A 19,204-nucleotide genomic window follows, 5' to 3' on the forward strand; every position below is an offset into this window, starting at 1 on the left:
TCCAATGTTATTTATGGTAGGGTTCTGATTAGTTAAACATGTAGTAGAGTACTTTTTTGAAATACCGTCAATGTAGGTTTTATGTATGGTATATTTGTGGCTTCATGAAGAAATGTAGTATTTATATAATGTTTTGTACTTGGGTTCTTGATTGTCCTATAATCATCCTTGCAGCAGTATTTTGTAGTTTTTGTATACTTGTCTAGATTCTGGTTATTTGTCATACACCAGGGCATCCTATGTTAAGATTGGTCTTATCATAGTCAGGTATAACGTTCGTTTATTTTCTACATTAACAGCTTCTGAATTTCATTAATGGGTATAGCATGTACAAAATCTTTTAGCTTGGTTATTTTATTTTTTATGTGTACATGAAATTAAATTTTCTGTCCAACGACAGTCCCAAGTATTTAACTTCATTATTCCATGGTATTACAATATCATGCACTTGAAGTGTTAGCGATGGTATTGGATTTTTCTTCTTTTGGTAAAGAAAATTGATTCAGTTTTGTCATAGTTATTTTAATTTCCATTTATGTGCATATTTTAAAATTTTATCCAGTTGATTTTGGAGCCGCATAATAATTGAATTTTCAGATATACCTGAAGAAAAAATTGCGATATCATCCGCAAACATTAATAGTTTGATGTCATTATTATTTGGAATATCAGAGACAAAGATAGAATACAATATAGGACCCAGTATACTACCTTGTGGTACCCCTGCAGTTACATGTCTATTGGTAGATTTATTGTTATATAAACTAACATAAAACATTCTATTGCAGAGATAACTCTTAATAATATTGATTAGATAATTTGGAAACTTCAATTGTATCATTTTAAATAACAGACCACTAATCCATACTGTATCGAATGCCTTTTCAATGTCCAGCAATACCATTGCACTATTTCTCCTTTGATTGAATTTGAGAATAGTTTCTTCTGTAATTATTGATAACGGATGGAGAGTAGAATGTTTTTCTCTAAACCCATATTGAAAATTTGGTATTATTTTATTTTCCAATAAAAACTTATTAATTCTAATGTGAATTACCTTCTCAACTATTTTACTTAAGTGGCTTAGCAGGCTAATCGGCCTGTAGCTGGTGGGTAGATCACTGTCCTTGTTGGGTTTCTTTACAGGTATGACATTAGAAGTTTTCCATATGGATGGAAAATAGTGAAGTTGTAATATACTATTTACTATTTTTGTTATTAGGATTATAGTTTTCTTGCCTACATTTTTAAGTACAATATTTGGTATACCATCCGGGCCTGGAGCGCTTTTATTTTTTTCTTCGTTGAATAATTTTTTAATTTCTTTTGGCGTAGTATATTTAATTATGAGGTGATCTTGAGGGTTTAAAAGTGTTGAGTTTATTTTGCATTGACATAATCTGTAATTCAGAATTTCCCAGTCCATCATTTTGTTTATGAATTTTTTCGAAGACGTCAGCAAAGATATTCGCCTTGTCTTCATTATTTGATATGTAATTAGTGTTTAGTTTCAGACAGGGAATGCTTTCTTGTTTTTTAGTAATTTTTTTAGCAAGATACCATACATTGTTTGGATTAACATTAATATTATTAAGCTTGGCATTCCACATTTTATTTTTGTGTTCATTAATTTTAATTGAAATATCTTTGATTAATTTATTCAACAACATTTTAACGGCAGGATTACCTGTTTTTTGCCACATTTTTCTAATTTTATTCTTATATTTAATTTTTTCAAGTATATAGGTATTCATGGTAGAAGTAGTCGCAAAAAAATCACAAGTGATTATTTCAAAGTAGGATCCTCAAATAATTTATATTAACAATAACTTGTTTATTTATTTATCTGAAAAATTTGTGGAATAATAAATAAAATGTTTGGACAATCTTAGGAGAACTTGAACTGTGCAAAAATAAAAAATAAAAGATAAAATAATTTGATGCACTAATTCTTTATCATTTTCTCATTTCTACAAAATAATAAATATGAGAGTAGTTCTGTTTTAATATTATTTCACTAAACTTCCAATAGAATGTTTAATATGTTGATAACTCCAAGCTTTATAAATGTAAGGTCGCGGATTTCCACCTTTAGTCTCGGGTTTTCAAAAATTATAGGTTTTGAATTAAATCTTTGCAATTTCTTGATGATAAAATTTCAAATATTTGTCAAATATCTGAAAATAACATATATTATGTTACAATTGCAACATAATGCATATCATTTTCAAATTGTTTTAAGACAACGAGTATGCTCATTATAACGTTAAAGTGAAAATGAATGAGAAAAGTGGTTATTGCAAAGTTTTACAGGTTACAATAATTTTTACATTAATGATTTCAATTTCAATTGCACGAAATTCAGCAGAAATTATAAAAACGGACTTTTTTAGTACCTGGCGAAAGTGTTAATTTTTTCAAGTTAATTGAGAAAAATTGAATAAAATCATATACAAAGCTTAAAAGTGAAAAAAATATAGATCCAAAATTTCAAGATTTTGAATAGTAAGTAATGCTTAAAGAAAACGTTTATTTTCGATCTCGACCCCCTCGAACAAGCAAAAGTTCAAGTATTTGCAAGTCCAAGTTCTTACTACAAAACCACGGCAATCTCTAGTATAATACTGAATTTCACTAATTACAATATCTTTGTACAAAATCTGAAATATTCTACAAGGATGGGACAATTTAAGGTAAAATTATTATTTACACAAAAATAGCCTTGATATATAATGACAACATAACCAGTTCTTTCGTCATCACAATAGACGATTGCCATTGTGTAATTATATATTTACGAAAACTTTTATATTTGATATGGGAAGTCATAAAAAGCTGACACGGAAGTGGAATTAAATATTACATTGGGGCTTTCCTGTGAATTTAGAGGTATCAGAAGTTTCTGGTTTTGTGTCCGCCTCCGACAGCCTGATATCAAGCGGTAGTGACATCAATTTTCACTTGGATATGAATAATTAATATTTTAATTAACTGGCACAATTTTCCACACAAATGATTTATCTAACGCAATTGACTTTCGATGATCAAATAACAAACGACAAAAACAATATAGAATACTCATATGTATGTATTGTATTATTATGCAAATGGTAATGTCGTCATCGTTTAAATGGGAATTTTTCATAATTAGTATTATATATGTACAGGTAACAAACATATTTAACGACTCCCAGAGCACTAATAACAACGCCGGTTTGGTCTGCGGTTTCTAAAATTAATGGGCTAAATATACGAGATAAATAGTCTAGCTGGAATATATTTTTTGGTGTATTAAAATAATTATTTGTACATTAAAAATTCGATTTTTCTCAAGGTTGTTAGTGAAATTATATTTGGAAACTTTTGTATAAAATTGTGGAAGAAATGACACAGAAGAAATTGAAACTTTTTTTAGCAGTAATCAGAACTGCTTGTTCTATGACCTACATTCTAACCTAATATTTTCTTTAGAAAAAGCAACCCAATGGTCAACCAATCAGCTAGCTATTAAAAGCTTGATATCACTATCGATAGCTATAATCTTAAGTGGAATTTTGGTATCATACTGCTTAATTTCTATCTGAACGAGGTTGGGACTTTCTTCACCATTACGATACGAATGAAGCGAAATTCTTCTAAAATTATCATTCTAATCATTGTGACGAAAACTAAAAATTTTCAACATTCATATATTTTCCCAAAAACTTTGGAGCAAATAATTTACTACTTTACCAATTTATAATTGAATTCATAAATAATTAATTCATAGCGTGTTACAAAGTCGTACAAACGACTATAGTGATTCCGAAAATCGTTATAGATTTCTAAGTATCTACATGCTGCTGATATTTTTATAGCTTTTCTATTTATATCGGTAAACTATGATTTTGTGAGGCTAAAACCCACTAACACGAAAAGCACAATGGAAAACAAACTACCCTTTAGTAGACTTTGGAGGGATGAGTTGGGGATTGTGTTCTACTAGAAATACGAAAGATAATAATCGAAGTAATGTAATAGTTCGGGAATTGAGCTTAGAAGTAATTATTTGAAACTTTGGCCAGCTCGATAACAAGCAGTACGATAAAATAACAAATATATTTTTACCTTATTATTCTTCAAAAAGTTGGTAAATCTATGCCTTTATAGTTCTAAGAACTTTATTTTGTGATCTTTAAATACAACATTCTGTTAAAATCATCCATCGTGGGCATTGCTGCAACACATTTAGTTCAACGCTATCAGTTATATCTAATATCTATAGTCTACACTTAAAAAAGAAGTTGACCACTGGCTTGCCCTCTATAGAAAAATACTAGATAGCAGACACCGCTAATAGAACACGTAGATCTTATCTTAGAAAATAATTCAACATTATTTTAGATTTGATCGTAGACACATAAAATTCAAGCACTCTACTATTAACATTACTAAGAACTTTTACCCCGATTTAGTTTGGTTAATTTATTCCAGATTAATCTATTTCTGTTATGGGGAATCAAGCAGGCTAGTCATAGTGAAAAAAACAACATAACTTGTCATTTTCATTTCATTTAATTTTATAATCAATAAATCGTTCAAATTTCCATCCAACAGTTTTTATATAACTTGTCATTTTCATATTATAAAATTTTCTTAATCAATAAATATTTTATATTTTCATCCAATGGATTTTATATTATTACATTCATAAATATTTTCTACACTGTTGACCTACGACGTTTGAGATGAAGACAGAGAAGGAGCATTATTTGGGGATTTAAAAAATACAGATTTTGATGCAGCACCATAATCACTAGTCTTCCGTGACTACTTATAATGTACGCCCAGTCCTCGGTTCATCGTAGTTAACGCAGTTACTACCTGACACCGGACTTCTGTTGGTATACCCATTTTGTATACCTAGACCTCATTGTTTATTGCTGACACAAAAATTAATTCTGAGCCTAGACCTTGGGTCATGAATTGAATTTACTATCAAATGGTCATTGGAATCGCAATTCAACCTCCCCTTATCCGTTAACTCACCAAATCGTCTTTTGATTCATAAGACTGACTGCATCTTGTCAAGTTGATGACTTTTTAATACGCTCTCCTTCGAATCACATTCGATTCGAGAATCCGATGTATGATTCAAAGGGCTACAGAAGTCGAAAAGGTTATTATAATTATTGCGAAAATCCATATTTTTACAAAGCGCAATCTATTTACCCAAAATATTATAGAAATTAAAATAAATACAGTAGATCGTGGCGGTATCTTTGAAGTTTACCAAAACTAAAACTAGTACTAAACTACAACATTTTGTCAGCAATTTGATTAATTTTAATCACACATTCAAATCAGTACAATCCATCATCCAAACACCTCCATAAATCTACTTAATTCAATAAATAATTCAAATAAGAAACTCCATGTCCAGTGAACGCACGCCATGGTCATTCTTACTAGATTCTAATGTGAAAAATTAATGAAGATACACTTTATTCGATTTTACTAATCAGGATTCACATATGTGAACTACTAGTACGGGTATAGTATTAAAATGTATTAAAACTGTATAAATAATTCACTAGACTACAGGCAAACTTAAGTTAAGTCGATTATGGAAGTTCAGACACTTGTCTTAAAGCAAAATGTTTCATCAATGTAATGTATCTAAAACATTGAACATTGGAAAAAAGAGGGTAAAAATAAAAATATTGCAAGTGGTTAATCGCTAAAATTCATGATGCAAATATAATAAAAAAATTCTCAATGAAAAATAAAAACCCATAAAAGCTTAAATAGTAATTCGATAATCCTGAGTACATTTCCACATGCAGTATCGTGTCAAATATCAATAATGTTGTAGATGAATATATAAATATGGTCGGAATACATCAGATACTTATCAGAATATAAAAACAACTTAGGTATTATCAATAAAAATATAACATGAGCTGAGTATTTCGTTTGGCATTTTTATTTCGGTATGTGCCATCATAACATTTTGCAGTCACACGAAAAATATTCTTGAACTATTTTAACGCTTCGTGATTCGAAATAATTATCATTTGTGAAAGGAAAGCTATTTATGTGTTATATAATATAATAAATTGTTTGATAATTATGGAATAATGATATGAATATAATGCTATCAATTATGTAACTGCATAGTAAGAAATATAAAAACCATACTAACCGTAAAACATTATTAACAAATTTACCTATGGAAGAGATTATAAAAATATAAGAGGTGTCGATTTATTAAAAACTTGTTTGTTTATACGAAATATGTTCAACTAATGTTCTTTAAAAAATATTTTAGAGTACTTACTATATCTGTTTGTTTGCTACGTTCTTTTCTGCGGATGCAATGAGTAATATGATAATAAGGCGAGAATTGTTTTTTTCTTCAAGTGTATACAACAAATAAATAACTCTTCCAAGAGAACAATGCAAATGAAACAATAAACAGTTACAATCGACTCACGTTGAATAAATATTTTTTAATAGTTGTCGCATCAGAACACATTCTTTACGACGGTTTTTATAATATAGAGACGAATGGTTTTGAATATAGTTGTCAAAGTAAATATATTCATTTCTGAAATGAGTTAAAATAGTACTCGATCTAATCAAGAGTTTCTTGAGTTCTTGAATTCTTGAATTTTGACTCTTATAAGGTCAAAGTTCTTACCACTGAACCACGAACAACCACTCAAAAGTTATTTAAAAAATATTTTTATAATATATATATAATCATTCCAGAAATTAGTTAAGATAGTACTCGATAAAACTAAAAGTTTCTTGAGTTCTTGAATTCTTGAATTTTGGCCCTTGTAAGCTCAAAGTTCTTACCACTAAGCCACGAACAACCCTTCAAAAATTCTATAAAGGATTTGTCAATAAATCAAGAATATAAATTTATAATTATCAAACCTTGGATATTTTTATAGCAAATTTCTAACATAACTTAAGGAAAAAACGTAAGGTCATAATTTACCTTGTAATTTTTAGCATCTCTAATTTTGTAAACAAAAATTAATCTTTATTGCGATTTATTATCCAGCTTTTAGGGTTATTGAGATGAAATTTTTTGGTTAAACGATTTATCATTTTCTTTTTTTTATTCGAAATTTTAAGGTATTCGGGATGCTGAGAAGTTTTCAAGAAATTGTTTTTCGATGATTTTCAAACATATTTTTATCTCAGCGACATTTTAACTTTTAAATGATTTGATATAGGACTTTGCTGTCTTTAGATGAAATATAGTAAATTTAAAAATATATAAAAGTTCAAGAATTTTCAAGATACTCTTTACTCTTGTAAGATATTTCTTACCGTTCACGAGATATCGACTTAACCCTGATCAAATTATTAATCAAATTATTGATTGATTAATGCCAAAAACCTTTAAATATTTCAAATTTTTAATTTTTTTAGAATTTAAAATGCTATATTTATATGCTAATGCTAATTATTTACGCATTTGAAATTTTGAACTTTTCATTACCACAAAAATTATTTGCAGTTAAAAATTATTGATTAGTAGAGTTATTAGTGTATTTACCTTTCTAATAACCTACTACCTAATGTTCATTTTATAATAGAATTGCAATAAAAAATTATTAGGAAAAAACATGGGTTGTTACCTGGTTTACACATTTTCTTGAAAATTTTCTGGTATCTTTTCCATTTTCACTTCAATTTATAAATGGAGATATTGCAGTTTCGATATATAATATTAATCCAATGGTTTAAAAATTTTAAATAAATCATTTTCATCGGTGCACAAAAATGATTCATTTTAGACAACAGGATTATATATTAATATTCAATATCAATTTACGAGTATCGAAAAGCACTATACAGGGTTTTATGTCATTTGAAAAAGTTTTGCATTATTTAATCCGTTTAGTGATTAATTCAATAAAAAAGTTTTGATAGTTAAAATAAAATCTAGGTGAAATATAGCTTATTGTTCCTGTAAATTCCGAGTATTATAAATTGAAATATATAAAAATTCAATCCTGTGGGATCATACAATTCTATAATAAATAGTAGTTGTTCCAAAGATTGGTTGCAATTCGAATGCAATTACAGATGCATCTCAATAACTAGAAATCTGAATTTGAATATTGCAGAACAAAATCATATTTATTTCTCTAGAGAAATCACCGTATGATAAGATTTGCTTTTTATATATGTATGAGTAATTAGTTTCTCTTGTATATATTTGATTGAATCAATAATACCTTTATTGAAACATCATGAATTTTATCTTTTATTTTAATATAATTTTTTAGTACAATAGCAGAAATTTCTTCATTAACTACTCATAGGGTAAGTTATAGTAATAGTAATTTGCTTAAAATCAAAAATGAATTTTTTTTCCAATTATTTACGTTTCAGAGGTTTTTGAACATTTTGGCATACCTTAGAGAAAATGGACGTATGTATGTGGGGATACAATTTTTCGTCGTTGATTTTGGACGAACGGGTTAACCGATTTGAATTATTCAAAAAGCAATCGATTCTTATTGACGGAGACACGTGCTGATATGTATTTGGTGGAGGCAGGTTTAGCCGTTTTGTAGATACGGAATAAATAAACACCGAGGTTTTTCTTGTAATGCACTAAATTTTAGAGCGTCATTTTCTTAGGGGGAACGACTTTGGGAACCCTACCTTATATCAATAATAATATTATACTAAAAAGCTATTAAAAATAATCCAGTTTCGTATGAATGAAATTTCATTCCATAGTCGAACTTTTGTTGGCAGTTTATCAGTCGTTTGCACACATTTGTCAATTCGTGTGGAACTAACGACATTTAGATTCGTTGACAATACGTGAAGTGTGACAATGGAATTACCACCTCTCTCTCGATAATATAAAATGTATATTCTCTATTTGCAGAAAAAATCAAGGTCAGCTTATTCAAACTATTAACAATTGAACTGCTCTGATAGAGCAAACAAGCCATTCAAGTATTATTCAAATCATTTTGCGTCGCAATCAAAATTGAATCGATTTTGTATATTCATCATTTTGCATTCATTCATGTTTATAAACAAAGTTATAATGAAACTTTGAACGATAAAGCTTGAAAGTATTTTGCACTTAAATCAAATTCTAAATTCGTTATTGCAAAAATTTAATTATTCCTGAATTGTATGATTAATTTATAACATTTCTCTTATGTTTTAATTACCATAATTTATATCTCAAGTATAATTTATACTTTACACTTTATAAATCCGCATTAGTGACCTATTTTCAACCGGACCCGTGTGACTTTATCCAGGTTACACATTATTTGTACTCGCATTTCCCGGTAATAAAGAATTATGAGAAATATTACGACGATGTTAGTAAAGTTATGTGTACCGCACGTAACTCGGCCCTAGATATATTAACTAGTGCAAAGTACGAACTAAAGCAACGTAAGTAACATAGTAGCCACGTACGTGTTGCGAAACGTACACGTTTATGAATTTTATATGAAGCTAAACATATATACACGACTCAAAAGTAGTACTGAAGAGGAAGACATATTTTGTATGTTATAAAAATATTTACAAAACTATATATTGGGGCAGTTCAGTAATTTGTTCATTCTAAATGCTTGAATTTAAAAGTTACAACTGGCCATAAATTATATGAACTACTAGTTTATGATGGTCAAATTCTGTTTTTTTTGTGACCCAGGCTAAGTTTTTTGTCTGGGTATGTCGGGATCCGCTTATTTTTTGTCTCTTGTCCCCATGGAAATCGCAGTTATGCATTATTTTTTGCGAAGATGGTCTAGAATAATGTTTTTTCAACTTCCCGTAGAGTAAGTTATTGAAATCGTCCAAAAATAGAAAATTAAAATGTTTGCATTTCTTCACGTTTTGAAGGTTTCTGAACATTTTGGCATACCTCAGAAAAAATGGATGTGTGTGTGTCCACGTTTTCGGACGCACGAATCAACCGATTTGAACCGTTCAAAAAACATTCGATTTCTATTGATAGGGAGAAGTCCTGATTAGTTTTTGGCAAAGGCAGGTCCAGCCGTTACGGAGATACGTAGCAAGGAGTGCATAAAATAGAAATCGAGTTTTTGAGAGAACGGAGCATCCGATTTAGATGATCCAGAAAAAAATTCAAGTCATAATGATAAGGAGGAGTCGTGATTAGATTTTGGAAAAAGCAAAATGTGCAAAAAATGACAATTTCCGAGAAAACTAAACCTCCGAGTTTTGTTTATTTACTTTTCTATAAAAATATATAAGTTACAGTATTTATAATAATCTATTTGAAAATAGATAATTCTTCTTGAATATTTCATTAAAGTACGAAAAGTTCCAACAATTTGCCTTAAGACACGATGTCATATACCACTAGTTTTCAAGTTACAACTGTTGATCAATTGTATGAACAACACATAACTAGTTTATGGTATTGTGCCTTGGCAAATTGTGTTTTTTTGTATAGCAAAGGAAACGCATTTATTCATCCCAGACTAGTTCTTTTGTCTGGGTATGTCAGGCTCAATACCGTCTGAAGAAAATATCGATTACAACCTCCGCTCAATCACAATTTTAAATATTTCGACAAAATATAAAATTGAGTCAATAACTGTTTTTTTGTGACACCAGACTAGGTCTTTTGTCTGGGTATGTCGAGTTCAATACCGCCTGGGTATAATACTGACTAAAACCTCCGCTTATATCTTGCCTCTTGTCCATACAGTAACCCCGTTAAACATTACTTCGTGGGAGCAGGATCTAGAATACTATAATTCTTCAATCGGTCCAATTTGCTCTTTTTTATCCCAAAAGTCTATTAGAACTTTGGTAACTTCAGATGTCAGCAACATTGGCAAACTCTGTAGAGCTTTCCAACTGTTATCTGTTATGAAACAAAAATTATAAATTCGTAATTGTCAATCAAAATTTTTAACATTTTGAAAAAATAGAAAATTTAATAATCGATTTAATAAATTTTAATTTGGTTTTCATATGATCTAAATGTCTACCTGATTATGTATAAACATTTCCGCTTAATTACCTGTTCACCTCTCTACTTATCTACCTGTTTACCTGTTTATTTGTCTACTTATATACCTGTTTACCTGCCTACATGGTCTACTGATCTTGAAACGTAAAGATAAACAAAAATTTTTATTTTAGATTTTTAGACTATTACAATAACTTACTCTACAAGAACTTAAGTAAGCTAAAAAAATACTTTTAGAAAAAAAATCAAAATACTAATACAAGTACAAGAATAGTAGATTCAAAATGCAAGGGGATTTTTTGCTAAATTGCATTTCTATATTTACAAATGCAACACAAATATTTGTCGTCTGCTTTCTGCTATAAATAAAATATATAAAAATCTAAATATATCTGGCTCAAATGATTAATAAATATTAGCCTACTGATAAGATAAGAGACTATTTTCGTTTTCATCACACCGAGGTTTATCGCATAGAAATCTTAATGCGTATTTAATTCTCTTCTGTGGTGAATATTTATCTGTGGAAAAATGTTTTCTGATGATGATATTAGTAACAGAATTTATGACTTTTATTTTATAAGCACCATAAATAAAATATATTTCATGTGAAAATGTATACTATGCCAGCCAAGATTCTCTAAAACTGACTTTTTCATTTTTCTTTTTATTATAAACTCGCTTTTTCTTCCAACTTGTAATTCTATTGTGTCTCAAATAAACAATTTAAATTCTATTTAATTTCTATCCAACAAATCAATTGACAATTGTATATCAGTGCCAGGACTCGAACCTAGTATCCCTGACTTTGTGAGTCAGGCATGCTACTGACTGAGCTAATTTGGCAACTATGTAATTCAATCAGAATTTTTATATGAATGTCTTAATTTTCACATTTATTTATTCCTAAAATACTTTTAAACTTAAAATCTTAGACCATACCAATTACAATCAAATTTATATTATTGTTGCAATGTTTAATATTAATTGGGAATTTTTAAAACTTTTAAATTTCTCTGAATGCTAATTAAATATTATCACAGAATACATTTTTTATTTACTTTAAATAGTTACTAATTACTTCATTAATTGCATGAATTATGTTGTCAACATTGCGATATTGATTTGATGAATATTTTAAAGCATTTATGTGATAAAAATTGCATCAAATGGAAGAAAAATTGATTAATAATTAAACTTAGAAAATGAAGACCTATCTTTACGAAAGACCTATTCTTATTTGCAATTCACGGACTTTTTAATAGAATATTAGATAACATAAAATTATAAGTAATCGTGATTTCTTTATAAGAAAAATACTCACAAAAAGAAAAAAATGTGAAAAAATAACAGACCAAAACATTTTTGAATTTTACAGTAATTATAGGTTTTTAACTAACTCCATAATGCTCTTCTTTGCTGTGTATCAAATTTTTTGATCGAAAAATTCACCTGAAATTTTGTTCTAAATAACACACTTCTGCAATATTTTTTAAGTACGAGTTGAAAAGCAATACCTAACAGATGATTAAAATCAAAATCAATAAAAATCGTATTATATATTTTTTTAAATTCAAAACGTTTAAATATTCTTTTAATTTTTTTTTTAATACCACGAATATGGAAAAAGTTTTTTCTAACATATTGTATGTCTTTAATTTCTGGATCAAGCTCATGCAAATCACGAACAATCTATTTAATAAATGAAACAATGTAACATGTATATAATAATTATACAATTCCGTGCAAAAACAATTTAGCAACATTTCGCATGCAATGTATGACAATTTAATCGTAAAACTAGGTTAAAGCTTTTTTCTGATTCTGATAATTCGTAATGTGCGTGATAAGGAAATTTTTGCATGTTTTTTTTTTAAGTTTGATGACTTTTCTGATTCTGAACTCTATATTCAAATACAAATTAATGTTGAATTTAGAGATAGTTTGTAACTTCATTTAACCATTCGAAAGATAATTGTACCACGTGTACATCAATTCTTGTAAATAATTAATTTTCTTTTAGAAATTGATATGAAGGAACTTGATAATTGTTTCGATGGTCTTTTATGAAGTTTCTGTGCAATTATTGTTTCAAAACAATATGTAGAATAAAATGACGGACCTGCACACTTCTGTTTACTGTAGGACATTACCTATGACCAAATTATGCAGGACGATTTCCATGTTCAATCGAGACAAAAAATATTTATATTCATTATTTTCAAATATACATAAATATATATAATAATGTATTTCATGCTCTCAGTATAATTATTTGATTGCTTTACATAACATTTAAATTATTTCATATAATAATTCTTTTTTTGACTTTTTGTACGAGTATATCTAATTTAACTATTAATGTTTTCGCTTTTAATAAATCTAAAAATAATCTGTTAATTTCCATGTTTTGGTTAACATACTAATTATTAGAAAATGAAAATGTATGTGAGTTAATTGCAATAGCAACGAGGTCGAAATTCGTAACAAAATAACAAAATAATTATTCGCCACATTGTCCACAAATTAATTTGTGAATAATTTCATTATGTGATCAAATAATTTTATTATTTCTATATTTAAATATAGATTTTAAATTTAAATACAATTAATTTTGATTTATTATTTAGCACTCGGTGTTAGTTATTCATTTGCTATGAAAGTGCAATTTTCTGTTGTATATTGTTTCAATATGCCATAACTATAAATATTGTGAAAATTGAGTATAATTTCAAGTTTGCAGATGTAGAATAACGCATTTTATGCATTTATGAAACTTCCTTCGGGCAATAAATTTATCTTATTTCATATAGCCGTTAGACTGCAAAGGATAAATTAATATTTAAATAAATAACAGAGGTGTAAGTGGCATTTTTCCTTAATGCAACTTGTGTTAACTCCCTGGTATTTGTAAATAATCTAATGCCAAACGATTCAGAATGACCTCAGAAAAGCATAATACTTGCTTGCATTTCAAAATAATAAAATTCTCCTTCGGGAAGTAGAAAATAACTCTGCTCACATATAATAACATATGCAAATTTGATCTAATTAAAACCAAGGATTTTCTGCTTCATAATTTATTCAACAAAAAAAAACTCGAAGACGATCATCCCTTGAAATTTGCGTCAGACCTTTGACCTACAGAATCTATTGCTAGCATATTAATAAATAACATGAGTATTATTGGTAGTTCTAAATTTAGTGTCAAGTGAATTTTAATCCATAAAACGATAGCTCATATTCATAGTTTGACGTAGGCTCAACCACGCACAAACATGTAAAAGTTCACTTTATGATATTTTTTTTAGAACTTCTAAAAATATTTCACAATGAATAAGGCATGCATTGATATTCTTGCATAATCGGATTATTCGAAGAAAATAAAAATAAGTCATTCAAAAGTAAATTATTAATTATTGCAAATTATTTACAGCTATAAGTAATTTACATCAAAATGAAAACATTGACTAGGTGTCAGTGCCATTCTATCTTGAAGCATCTTAACAAGTAACTTAGCAGTCGACTTGTTTACAACTCCAAGTGTTTACTTATTTAAGTAACTGTATATCTAAGTGTCAACTCATCCAATTTTGGACCTGCCTGTCTGTCTACCTATTTATCTGTCTACTTGTCTACATGTCTACCTATCTACTTGTCTACCTTTTGTCATATATGCCTGTTTATCTGCGTATCAACAAATAACACATGATGAAAAGGAAGTTCAATAAGATATGACATCGATTTTAGTTTAACCTGAATTAAAGAAAAACAGTGCGCCTAAGATTCACACGCGATTGAAGTAAAACTTATTTGCTACTGTACAAGATGGCATTTAAGTAAAAATAAATACATCATATAACAATTTTGAATAATGTTTATTAGTAACATGGTTACACTCGTGATGCACACATTTATTAGTGTCAACCATTATACACATTTATATAATGATAAATTATAAATTATATATTTATAATAGCATTAAAAATATGTATAATATTCAAAGAACTTCATGTACTTAAAATTAAAATACATTTATTGACTGCTTGAATTTTGTGTTCTACTTTTTCGCTGGCGATATAATCCCATTCTTTGAACAGCTGTAATATCTGTCTTGCCTAAAAAATATTTTCCATTTTAATAACTTCAAAGATTTATAGAAACTACGAATAATATAGCAATAATTTTTAAGAAACAGGGTAAAATATTAAGGAGCAGGGTAAAATATTTTTTTCGATTCGGGCATTTTTTATTGAATCAAGATTTGTACTACAATGTAACTTTAAAATGTTTATTTATCTATACCGATTTCCTTGTTGATATCGGTACGCATACAACGACAGATCTCTATTCACATACTCGACGACTAATCACAATCGACCCGTATAGAAATGATATCATCGAGAACGAATGACGAATCATTGGCACTCGACTCTTATCTTATCTGCCGTAACGCACTTCCGTTGCATTTGCACGTATTCACACCCTAGCCGCGCCTAAAGAAGTTTTACTTCAAAAATCAAAATATTTCAAAGAATATCCAAAGATTTAACTACATTTTCTAAAAAAAACCTTATGGGTGAGGGAGAGGGGTATTTTGAAAATCAACACAAATTACCAAGAGGGACAGAAGAGTATAAAACTCCTTAAGAATCGATCACGTGATTAATGGACGTCACTCTACTTGTCTCAGGATACATCTTTGCGTTTTTTGTCTTTTCTATCAGTTCACCTATCTACCTGCTTACCTGTCTAATATAAGAATGCATTCATTGTGCTTCCTAATTCTCTAAATAAAATTCATTATCTTCTTCCCATGGTAAAATCGTATAAATATGCAATAGCTGATATCTAATCCATATCATTCTGCAGTGGTGCATTCGGATTGCTGGATAGTGGAATGGACTAATTGGATAAATAAATCCAATTATTTTTATCGGGTCGATGCAGCGACACGCCGTGCATAAAGCGGAAAGAGCGCATTTCACAATAGACTATTAAAATCGTTCGATCTGGTGATAATGATGACGTCAAAATTAAACCGAAATGCATAATGCATCATCATCACATAATGCAATTAGAAGTGGAATTAAATGTAATTTGATTAACGTATCTAACTTGAAAGTCTTCCTTATAATTTACAATTGTAGTTGGACGACGTCTTGCAAATGGTAGTTGTATGTAGCGTTTTGCTTAAGGAAAGTTGCATGAACTACTATGGGTTAAAACAAGGACGAAATATTTTATACATTTCTGCTAATTAAGTAGAAACGGCATGGCGGATCGTCGCACAAAATTGATAAACGCTGATTCTAGTCAAATCTTACATCGAGTGGCTTTTAAATTTTTGAAATTGGTCTATCCGGCCTTGAGAAAACGTCGAGAAAAGGTCAAAATAATGGCCCAAAAAATCTTCCAATCTCCAAATTTGGTCTCAATCGATACAGAATAACTTGAAACGTCGAGAAATATAATATTAACAAATCGGATTTTCTGACCAAAGATTAATTGTTTACACATTTGAATTTTTAAACGCTGTCCTTTTAAATATATTAAAATGGTTTCTTACAAGCAGTTTTATACTGAAAGAACTATAAAAACACATTTACCATCGTGTATAACGCAATTCTTTATCGTTATTTTTTTATTCTCTAGTAACACTATCTGGGAATTGACCCTATTTCCGTTTGCCTACTAACATTGGTACCTACTTCCGAGATAATTTCATTAAATATTTACAACTAACACGCATTTTGGTCATACCAACGAATAATATATATACAATATATATATAGGCCATACATGCGGGAACAAAATTTTGCGTGTCTGAATATACCTTAATCAATTCTAAATGGAGTGCGTGAGTCCAAAGTGACCAGAGATAGGTAAATCCATTTAATTTAGGGGTTTTGTACCGAAAGTTTTCTTTTAATTATTTAATAATTAGTAATTATCTAGAAACTTCTTATTACTTATTCGGCATTTTTTTTAAATAGCCGCTTGATGCATATGTGCATTCAAATATTAAGTAAATCCAAATGCTTTTTTTAACTTCCCGTAGGGTAAGTTATAGTATTCGCCAAAAAATCGAAATTGATAATTTTTATATATTTTCACGTTTGAAAGGTTTCTGAACATTTTGGCACCTTAGAAACTAGGATGTGTGTGTTTGTAGGTGCGGATACAAATTTAAAAACGGAGTCAAAATGAGTCAAAAATGGTAATTCAGAAAAATTCAAAGTTTAAAAGATATTTCGAAATATAAAAAAACTCAATTTTTTAAAAAAGTCATTTTTTTTCAAAAATTTTAAAATTCTTAAAAATTTCATTTTTGCAAAGTTCTCAAAATATGGTCTGCCAAGTTTCAGCACTTTGCCTGAAAGCACGATGCCATGCTCCACTATTTTTTTTTTTTTAATTTCATATAATTACAATCTGCCTAGTAATTTTGGAGACAGATTTTAGGTTTAAAAATGGATGAAATAAAATTACAGAACTGTAATAATAACTTTACATTATATGTTATTTTCTAAACCTAGAGGTTTAGTTTTTTTTGAGTCTTCTCTGTATATTTGATGAGAGCAAGTCTTTGGCGAGTTGGTTCGGAGGATCTTCTAGTAATATGAATGCATTATGATTTCTTCTGTTATCGAAAACATATTGGAGTCCTGATGAATCAGCCAATTTGGGACATACTTGGGTGCCTTTAGTGTTTTTTTTTTAATAATTCTATTTTGTGACCTTTGCAAAATGTTTATGCTGGTTTGGCTAGCGCTACCCCAAAGCGAAATGCCGTACGTCCATATTGGTTTTAAGTCTACCAAGTCAAAAAATATTTTGAAATTCTTTTTCTTACCTAATATTCTGAAATGAAACTAGCCCCTTCACAATATTTTTGTGATATTTATATATATCTCCATATGATAATCAATATGTTGCGTTCTAAAAAAAACTCTTATTTTTACTTACCATCAAGTTAGCCATCACAATATCTCCCGATTAATCTAGGATCTGCATCTAGTTTGCTAATTCAATCATATATTACAAGCTTGCACCACAATCTACCTAAAAGATTATGCATCATGGCCTCCATCAATGTGTGACTAAAACTAATCCTATGACCTTAGGCCAAAGTGGAGTGTTTGTAATCGCTTAATCATTTCCGGGAAAATGAGCAATCTGGCTCATAACACCGGAAAGCCTTCCGGAAAACTGGAAATAGGTAACACTATACAATGTGTATATATATATATATATATATATATATATATATATATATATATATATATATATATATATATATATATATATATACAGGGTGGCTGATATGTATTGCAACCAATTTCAGACCGCTATCATTTCTAAACCTCTCATCAAACAGATGACAGATTTATTCCAGTGATTGTTTATTTAATTGTTTACAAGCGTACAAAAGCATTTTGATCTATTGCATTCAGAAAAAAAGTTATTCGTGATGGAAGTCAAGCGTGGTAGTGCGATTGCTTCATACTTGGCTGAAAAACCTTAGGTGGCTATATTTCGAGCCCTCCAGTATTTAAATGCGAACAAATATTTTGTTTCTCGTACCATATCTCGTAACCGTGCAACGGTGTTGCACCGCGTCCAAAAAGTGGACGAAAAAAAACACTAACAACCCCAGAAATGATCCAAAAAGTATAGGCAAAAATCAATCGAAATTCGTGTCGCAGTGGTAAAAAAATGGCCCGTGAGCTGAACATATCGCTAAAACGGATGCAACACATATATTGAAAAATGAACTTGAACTAAAACCATTGAAGATCCAAAAAGTGCAAGAGCTCATTGATGCACGAAAAAAAGTTAGACGGAAAGAAGCGAAGGGGTTGCTTCGCTTGCACGAAAGTGGCTAGTTACCGAATTTGGTTTTCTCAGATGGGAAGTCCTTCCAAATCGAGCAGTTTGTGAACAAACAAAATGATAGGGTTTACTTGCCAAAAAGGTCAGCTAAAAATTTACACCTTCGATTGGCCACCAGAACTCGAGCGCCGCCGACGGTAATGGTGTGAACCGCCGTAACGGCCGATGGTGACATTCCACTCTTATTCATCGACCGTGGGATCAAAATAATTGCCAAAATTATCGGGAAAATGTTTTTAAAAGCAGTATTGAAGTCCTGGGTAGACAAAAATTTTGATCGCAGACCATGGTCATTCCAACAGGACTCAGCACCATCAA

The 19,204-nt window shown here is 29.5% G+C and overlaps 1 protein-coding gene across 1 annotated transcript in view; it reads left to right on the forward strand.

The window, feature by feature from the left end:
• The first annotated feature begins 18,160 nt into the window (after positions 1-18,160).
• The window catches only part of LOC113386673 (protein GDAP2 homolog), a 40,235-nt gene continuing 39,191 nt past the window's right edge, over positions 18,161-19,204 (forward strand). Inside the window, exon 1 of the mRNA XM_026624438.1 lies at positions 18,161-18,212. Coding sequence (XP_026480223.1) covers positions 18,161-18,212 — 52 coding nt within the window. The remainder of the gene's footprint in view (positions 18,213-19,204) is intronic.

This window comes from Ctenocephalides felis, unplaced genomic scaffold, assembly GCF_003426905.1.
Source record: "Ctenocephalides felis isolate EL2017-DRISC unplaced genomic scaffold, ASM342690v1 CF-g0.4_SCAFFOLD_03571, whole genome shotgun sequence".
Lineage (NCBI taxonomy): Eukaryota > Metazoa > Arthropoda > Insecta > Siphonaptera > Pulicidae > Ctenocephalides > Ctenocephalides felis.